We start from the raw sequence: 8,767 nt of genomic DNA, 5'->3' as shown, positions 1-8,767 counted from the left end.
AAAGCGTCTGCCCAATCTGCTCCCATGTTTCCAACCCAAGCATGCAGGACACAACTTGCCAAAATGGATTCTAACACTTTATTAGACAAGAGGTCACAAGCCACAGGACTTTAAAGTGCAAGAAATTCACTGGCAATAAAGCCACATGTATGCCAGCTCCCCAACAGTCCACACCACCTCACTCTATCCATCCTTATGTGAGGTGGGTAGAAGCAGAGGGCTGAAACCCGTCATTAAAAGTAGTAGACAGCAGGGACCAGGAGCGGGCAGCTGAAGGAGCACGAGTACTAGTGGCCTGACTGCGGAAGGAGGGGCTGCCAGGCGCGCTTGCTGAGGGAAAGCTGAGGTCAGTCAAGAACCAACACGGTTTCAAGCATTCCTCATGGCCAGCGCCCCCTCACCTATCTCTGGTTTCACAGAGAATGAGTAATTCAGAGCCTACATTTAGGCTTGACGGTTCCCTGATACACACTAGACAAACCACTGGCAGATGTCAATTTCAGACTGTGGTAGGAAATGGGGGTGTGGGGAGAGGCTACTGTCAGGACTGTGGGGTGCTGGGTGTGAGGGGCACATGTGCCTACCGGTGTGGTGGTAAGGGCCTGTGTTACACGCACACCCATGCAAATCTCTAAGAGGCAGTCGGAAGGGAGCCTGATTTCTTTGGTGGGACAAGCACTGACTGTGGCTGGGAGAAGGGGGTGGTCAGCGAGAACTGTGGGAGGACCTCTGGTTTCCAGGAAGCAAGGAGCCTATTCCCCAATCTAACACTCCCTAGGCCAGTCTGTACCTGCCCGAGTCCTTCCCAGCCAGAACAATGCCCCTGTTCTCAGCACACCAGACCCAAGGCAGCTATGCTGACTAGTTTTTGTTCTTGTGTCAGCCAGCTCCTCCTGCCTCTCAGAAGATGAAACAGAACTGGAGAATCTTCCACTCTCCTCTTCCTCCTTCAGAAGTGGGATTTGGGCAGGAACCCCAGAGACCTTGGCTCAAACTCCACTCCAATCTATAGACCTTCTAAAAGAAAGTTAAAGTGCTTTGTTCTGCATGAATCCCAGAGAGAATGGTGGTCTGCCTGACAGTCTGCCCTGCCCTGACACCCTCCTAAATGTGCATGGCAACCCCCCCCAAACACTACCAACAGCAGGTTCTACAGACAGTAGTAAACCACACCCGCAACCTCTCCTTCTAGTCTAGACTAGACCCAGCTACCCTGAGGAAAGAAGCAAAGCTGCTCCATGGACCTAGCCTCTGAGGAACGGAGGGTCGGAGGACAACTGCAGCTTCAGGGACCCGGAGTATGCACTCCCAACCAGGCACAGCCCATGCTCAGCAATAGCCTAGGCCTGCTGCCTCTGAGCAGGGACTCTGGAAGGAGCTGGGTCACTGGCACCTGCTCCTGGGAACCTGAAAATGCCCTACCACCCGTCTATAGGACAGTCCTTTCCCCAGGCTCTGGCTGGCTCTGCCTATATCCACGGGATGGTGGCACTTCGCTTTCCCCCCTGTAGCCACAGAAAGGTCAGGGAGACGCATCTCCCTTTGAGTCCTGTCTGCAGTGCCTGGCAGGCTCACCTTTAACCCTGAGCACACGCAGGCTCAGGGACGCGGCTTCACTTAGCAATGCCTGAAGAACTCTTGATTGGGAAAGCTAAAATGGTAGCACTGGTTGATTCCTGAGGGCCCACAGCTTGGGAGCTGAGGAAAAAAATCAAGCACTGATATCTACCCCAGCCCACGGCCGCCTCCTCTGATGTGGAGGAGCAGCTTCTCACATCTGAGCTCTCCTGGGTGACCAGGTCTTCACCGCCTCTGTTTCCCCTCTCACTGAGGCAGTTTGTCCCCTTGGAATAAAGTGGAGGCCTAGTTATACAGGGGTGGGCGGGGTCTCTCGGCGTGGAAGACATTGCGGAAGCTGGAGCAGCAGTGGCGTATGCCTGAAGCCAAGGCAGTGCTGCTACCACAGCACTGGCACGGGGCCCAGAGGGCTAGAAGACGTCGGTCTCCCTCTCGATGCCCACATACTTGAGGGCATCAGCTTGGCTGTACCTATCCCAGGGCAGGGAGGAGGAACTAGGTTACTCTGCGATTGACAGGATGGGGTCCCCTTCTGTTTCACTTCCACCCGATTCCTAGCAGCCATTTGTCATGTTTCTAGGGCAAGCAATGGCAACTTACAGGCCCTCTCCTCCGCCCACTCTAGCTGCTGTTAAGCCCCAAAGCAGTTCCAACAGCCACTCCTGCCCCATTCCCAACCACCTCACCTATAGTCAAAGAAGAGCTCTTCGCCAGCCTGAATCGCTCTCTTGGCGAATATCCCAATGCGGTGATCTCCGTTCACCATGACCACTGCAGAGAGGAGAGGACAGACCTAGGCTAGCTTCCAACTTTCCCTGGTTACTCCTGCACTCAGGATTCTGGGCTGATTTCCTCCAAATTCCCCACTGAATCAAACGGAAGTAGAAAGTAGCCATGAAGGCACTTGACTCTCTGTTTTTGAATCTGCTACTGTAGCCAATGACTTTGGGGAAAACAGTGGCTTTTAAGTCATGCTTGTGGGAAAGCACTTTTAATGTAGCTGGTAGAGAAGGCAGAGTATGAAAGTAAGAGGCCTAAAATGATGGCGGATAGTAATCGTGAGTATCCATGGAAAAACGTAACTCGGCAACGGAAGTAACTGCATGATGGGTGAAAATCATAGTACATGAGGTGTTCATTCAGCCCACCCCTCTTCCTAGGCTCCTGAGGACTCACTCACCTTTGGCATAACAGTTGGGGTTCACTGAATGGTTTGCAAAGCGAATTTTGTTTCCTTTCCGGGTAGCATCCACTACAAAATCTACATGACACAAATCAAAGAAAATCGTGAGTGTCCCAGCAAACGCTATACTTTCTTGGGAGGGGACAAGGTCTAGTTCTGTGGCCCAAATGACTTAGAACTTACTGCAATCCTCACTTAGCCTTCCCAGTGCTATGACTACAGGCATGTGCTACTATGCCCGTTCTCGTTCGTTTACTGAAGACAGGACCTGCGCTTGTAGCCCAGAGTGGCCTAAAATTTGTGGCAGTTCTCGGCCCAGCCTCTCAAACGCTAGGGTTAGAGGCATGCGGAATGTCTCCTGCTTCAACTCCCCACTTCTTTGGCTCTAGTTTAAAATCAGTTAAGTGGTAACAGAAATAATTTAGTTCATGGGAATGTGGAGCCAAAATAGTAACAGGAGATGGGAAAAATCACATGACATGCTTCCTCACATGGGAGCACCACCTGTGGGTCCTCCCACTGACTTCTGGATTTCCTCCCACCCACTGGGTAGCGTAGCTTCTCAAGAGGAAGTGTCTACTGTTCCCATACAACTCAGAAATGAGCCAGAGCCCATGGGCTTCCAGGCTCAACCTTAGCACGTTGCCTAAAGCATCTGCTGGGAAGAATCGGTGCTGATTGGAACCTGGATTAACAGCAAAGGCTGCTTAATGTGAAGGCCTGCACATGATCACACTGGAATAAGAGGTTGGCCATGTCATACCATTGTTGAGGTTGAAGAGGAAGCTGGACATGTATTTATCATAGACCTTCCCTCGTCGATCAGCCTCATCCTGAGAGATGAGCTGGAGGAGCAGACAAGGAACAAGAGGGTGTCAGGTTTCCTGACCATCTGAGCTGGGAAGGGGCAGTGTAGGAGAGCAAGCTCAGGCTACACTAGCCCCACCTCCACCCAGGTTGACCAGGGTGAAGGCTGGAGAGAGTCAGACAGCAATGCTCGACAAACAGTGGTTTGTTTCAGGACTGCAAGCAGTTCTGTGGGATCCCCTGAGAGGCCACATGAAAACTGGGCTGAGTTATTTAGAGATTAATTCACAGAAGCCTAACCCACAGAAAATCAGAGTTTCTTGTGTCTTCCCAGTAAGTGTGTGGGCTGGACGTGGAACACTCACCTCACCACAATATTCAGAAATGAATTCGTTCTTCTGCACAGACTCCTTGATGAAGGTGCCCCATCCGGCCACATCGGAAGGGGCCAGCAGCAGGTGCTGGGGAAAGGGAGGCAAGCCTTAGCCGACAGGGCGGGTCTGAGGGTGTGAATGCTGCATGTGCACGTGTGTGGTGGGGCAGGTAGAAAGAACTACTAACTGTCAGGGGAACCTGAAACAGAGAAGGCCCAAACCGTTCTGCTCTCGGGGGGAGTGGGGGGGGGTGGGGACAAGAACCGGAAGTGGTAAAGGAAACAGGATGCTTTTTCCTCTTCCTCGAGGACCTCCTGGGCTGAGTCTGGGCATACACTGCGATGTAGGAGGCAACAGAGCCACACTGGGACTGGGGATGGAGTGCAGTGGTAAAGCACTTGCCTCCCATGTGTTGGACAAACACCAAGGGGGACAGGATATGAGCATCCACAATGCACACCCCCCTGCCTCTTTTGGTAGGATGGAGAAGTTGACTGATTTGACCACAAAGAATATTTGTTGAGCACTTTCATATACAAACCCTCCGAGGAGCCAAAGGAACACAGACACCTGTGACCATTTCCTCTTTCCCACTGTGATCTTGACCCCAAGAAGATACCTCACCTTTTTGAGGCCACGCTGGATGCTGCAGTTTTTGCAAGACACCACCTTGCAGTCCCAGTGCTCTGAGGCCCCACAGGTGAGGCACAAGTCAGGGTCACATTCCCGAACTGCCAGATAGCAAGGGCACTGCTTGGTATTGCACTGAGTCTTACAGCGACAACCAGGAAAACGATTCTGGCCTGAGTGGGGAGATGGGGATGGTTAGGAAGCAGGCCTGCACTGCTGGGGGTCAGACTCAGGGACAGCAGAGAAGTAAATGTGACAAGTTCAAGGACGCTTGGCAGAACAGAGAGAAGGCTCCTTTCCCCTAACATCTGGCCTTTTCCTTCGGACAATGAAGTCCCTCCTTCAGGGCTCAGAAGACAGCTCAGCTGCCACAAAACCGTGAGGAACTGAATTTGACCCACAGAATCCACACAGAAAAGCCAGGCTCGGAAATATCTATGTGCTTGCAGGCCCAGTGCTGGGAGGTGCAGGCGATGGATTCCTGGAGCACACTGGCCCGACAGCCCAACCCTAATAAGCAAGTCCTTAGTTGGAATGAGAGATCACATCTGAAAAACCACGTCAGGTAGTTCCCGAGGAGGAATTCCACCCAGGCTGACCTCTGGCAGCACATGCACACACATGCATACACATGCTTACACAGATACACACACACTACAAACTAATTCCCAACATTCACGCCCAACAGACAAGAAAGCAGGTGTGACTGTCGAGTGTCACCTGCAGACTCCCTAACAGGGTCCCGCTCTGTTCTCTCTCTCTTGTTGAGAGAATTTGAAAGCAAGGTGAAGAGAACCCTAGAGAAAATGAAATCAGTGCTCTTCACAGTGAGCCCTCCTCATCAAAACAAGCGTTTTCAGAACTGAATGCATCCGCTCGGTGCCACCCTCCGCCCAGAGCCCTCCCCAGCACTAGCACATATCTACTGCGGCTGAGATCACTATCTGCTCCTTGCCAGGCGACAATCAGAGCACAGCAGCCTGGGCACTGCCTTCTGCAAACCCAGAGGCTGCCATCAGTTGCTTGGCCCCAAGCAGGAAAAATGAGGAAGGCTGAGGTAGGTAAAAAGTGGAAAACTACTTTTCTGCCAACACTCAAACTCCTGTCCCCTACCAGATATACATGTATGTATGTATGTGTACACACATACTTGCTTTTTTAAAGATTCGTTTTTATTTTATGTGTGTATGTGTATGCCTACTTATCTATGTGCAACACATGCGGGAGTATCCAGAGGCCAGAAGAAGTGTTAGATCCCCCTGAGCTTGAGTTAGAGGTGGTTATAAGGATGCTAAACAACCCCGGTTCTCTGCTTTTAACCACTGACTCTCTCTAGCCCCCACATACTTAGTCTTAATTTTAATTATCTGTGTGTACCTGTGAAAGAGCATGTGCACCTGAGTGCAAGAGCCCTTGGACATTAGATTCCACACGGCTTAAGTTGGACTGCCTTGTAAGCGGACGATGTGGGTGCTGGGCAACAAACTAGGGTTTTCTGCAAGTACAGCGTGCACTTTTACCTACTCCAGCCCCTCCTACCAGTTATTCAAACTCTCCAGCTGAGTATGGTGGCCCAAGCCTTTAATCCCAGCACTCAGGAGGCAGAGACATGCAGATCCCTGTGAGTCTGAGGTCATCCAGGACTGCAAAGTGAGACTCTATCTCAAAACAAAACAAAACAAAACAAAACACAAAACAACAAAATAAACTCTGGCTAGTATGAAAATGCTGAACTGAAGGCTCTTTACCCTGTTTAATAAATGAGTTCTAAAGAACTCTAGCTGGGATGATTATTAGTAAGCACAAGGTCATAAATTCATTGCCTGCTACAACAATCAATCAATCTCTAGTCATTAAACAAAGAATTCTGTGTGGGTCCAGTGTGGTGGCACAAACCTGTAATCCCAGAAGCTAGGAGATAGGGGCAGAAGGATCAGAAGTTCAAGGTCAGCCTGGGATTATCATAAACTCTCAATATCCCAAAAGAATTCTGTGTGTATATTCTTTCTTCAAAAACTTTCCTTTAATTATATATTTAGTGGGTGAGTACAGACTGGGCACAGCTTGCCACTCACACAAGTGGAACTAAGAGGACAACTAAGAGGATAACACAGGAACCAGCTCTTTCTTTTCATCACGTGGTTCCAGGCTCTAACCCAGGCTCCTGGATGATTTCCTTTTACTACCTTTACCTGCCGAACCAACTCAGAAGCCCTCTTTCTTATTTTTCCACTTTCCCTCTCTCCCTTCCCCTCCTTTCCTGCTCCCTTTTGTGAGGCAGGGTTTCAGTCTGGCATCCACCTCATCCTCCCAATGCTAGTGTTATAGGTATGTACCACTCTCTGTAGCTAAACAAATCTGAAGGTGGTGAGGATTGTTGAGACACAGTTTCATTAGAAACACAGGCTGGCCTTGAACTGTGATCCTTCTGCCCAAGACTCCCACAGTGGAGTCGCAAACCTAACTATAGTTACACACTACCACACTCAATCCACTTTTTTTTTTTTCACTTTTATTTTTATTTGTGTGTATGTCGAGTGTGTGCGGGCTGTGTGTGCGTGTATGCCTGAGGACAGAAGGTGTCAGATATCCTGGAGCCAGAATTACAGGTGGTTATGAGCTGCCTTACATGGGTGCTTGGAACCAAACTCAGTCCTCTGGGAGAGCAGAAACTGTTTTTAACCACTGAGCTATCTCTCCAGCCCTAACTCTTTTAAAATAACACCATGAAGAAAAGACCCTGAATGCACCTCAGCAAAAGCTCCTGCTTTTCAGCTCTCCCTGGAAGAAGATGGAGAAGCAGAGTGTTTCATTCCTGCTCCCAGAATCCCTACCTAAAGGCTTCAAAAATGACTCCACAGTGGGGAAAGGTGGCACATGCATTTAATCTCAGCTACCTATGAGGTGGAGAAAGGAAAACTGCTTGAAAATACGGACAGTGGGCTGGGAGGTAGAGGGAGAGGAAGAGGGAAGGAGATGAGAGAAAAGAGACTTTTTGTGTGGGAGGGGAGTTTGAGACAGGGCTTCTCTGTGTAGCCCTGGCTGTCCTGGACCTCACTCTGTAGACCAGGCTGGCCTTGAACCCAGAGAGCCACCGGCCTCTGCCTCCTGAGATTAAAGGGATTAAAGGCTTGCCCCACCACTACCTAGTGGGTTTTTTTTTTGTTTGTTTGTTTTTTTTTTTTTTTTGAGACTTTGTGAGCTCAGGAGTTGGGGTTCTTTTAAAAAAAAATAGATCAGGGGTTAGAGAGATGGCTAGGCAGCTAGGAATAAGCAATAGCTGCTCTACCAGAGGACCTGGATTGACTTCCAGCCCCCTTGTAATGGCTCACAACTGTTTGCAACTCCAGTTCTAGGTAATCTTATTTCCTCTTCTGACCTCCTTGGACAACAAGCATGCCCACAGTGCAGACATACATGCAGGCAAAACACTCCTATACATAAAATAATAAAGTTTTAAATTTAAAACAAACAAACAAAGACAGACCAACCAACCCCCACATCTTTTCCAGATGGCTCACGCCTTCCTTCCCTGTAGGATGCCTGAAGCACAGCAAAGAGATATCAAACGTCTACAGGCACCTATGGGGCAGGAGAAGAGAGCCTGGACCCTCCCAGGCCGAGCACTTTGGTAGATGGTGGTGAAAGCAGGGTGCTCTTACAGTCTGGGCTGCACTGGCAGAACTTCTCACAGAAATTCTGAGTCATGATGCAGGGGCAGGTGCTGTCACAGGGGCGGTCGGGGTGGTCACAGGGTTGGTAGTTATACACTTGCGTAGCAGAGTTATCTGAAAGAGAGATAAGAGAGTGACACACACTGCTGTGACCAGGCTCCCTTGGTGCCCTACACTCCAAATATCCCAGCGCCTCAAGCCAATGCAGGCTTGTCCTAACCATGACCTTGGACACACTCAGCAGCTTACAATGTGGCTGGCCCCGTGCACAAACAAGGGAGAGTATCTGTTTTGTGGGTAGGGTGTGGAGATTGCCTGAGATAACAAGGCAGCTACTCTAAACATGAAAAGCGTCTGGAAATGGCAAACAGCACACTAGGAAACTCAGAGACCACAAGGCCTTAGGTTTTATCTCCTGAGAGGGCATCTCAGCTGTAGCCAATGGCTTAGCCCTAGAGATGCTGCAAAGAAATCTGCAATCTGTAGAAGCAGCAAGGGTCAACAAGAGAGCTACAGGTGTG

At 49.9% G+C, this 8,767-nt stretch overlaps 1 protein-coding gene across 7 annotated transcripts in view; it reads right to left on the bottom strand.

The window, feature by feature from the left end:
- Window positions 1-64: 64 nt before the first annotated feature.
- Window positions 65-8,767, bottom strand: part of Ezh1 (enhancer of zeste 1 polycomb repressive complex 2 subunit) — a 37,796-nt gene continuing 29,093 nt past the window's right edge. For all 7 annotated transcript variants that reach the window (XM_021641132.2, XM_021641136.2, XM_021641135.2 and 4 more), the window contains exons 15-21: window positions 8,235-8,360; window positions 4,567-4,745; window positions 3,934-4,029; window positions 3,525-3,606; window positions 2,759-2,839; window positions 2,265-2,349; window positions 65-2,049 (exon numbers count right to left, since the gene is read on the bottom strand). In XM_021641132.2, coding sequence (XP_021496807.1) covers window positions 1,989-2,049; window positions 2,265-2,349; window positions 2,759-2,839; window positions 3,525-3,606; window positions 3,934-4,029; window positions 4,567-4,745; window positions 8,235-8,360 — 710 coding nt within the window. In that variant the 3' untranslated portion in view covers window positions 65-1,988. The remainder of the gene's footprint in view (window positions 2,050-2,264; window positions 2,350-2,758; window positions 2,840-3,524; window positions 3,607-3,933; window positions 4,030-4,566; window positions 4,746-8,234; window positions 8,361-8,767) is intronic.

This window comes from Meriones unguiculatus, chromosome 7 (assembly GCF_030254825.1).
Source record: "Meriones unguiculatus strain TT.TT164.6M chromosome 7, Bangor_MerUng_6.1, whole genome shotgun sequence".
NCBI lineage: Eukaryota > Metazoa > Chordata > Mammalia > Rodentia > Muridae > Meriones > Meriones unguiculatus.
Note: the sequence above shows the minus strand (reverse complement) of the source record. Positions and strands in the feature narration are given on the sequence as shown.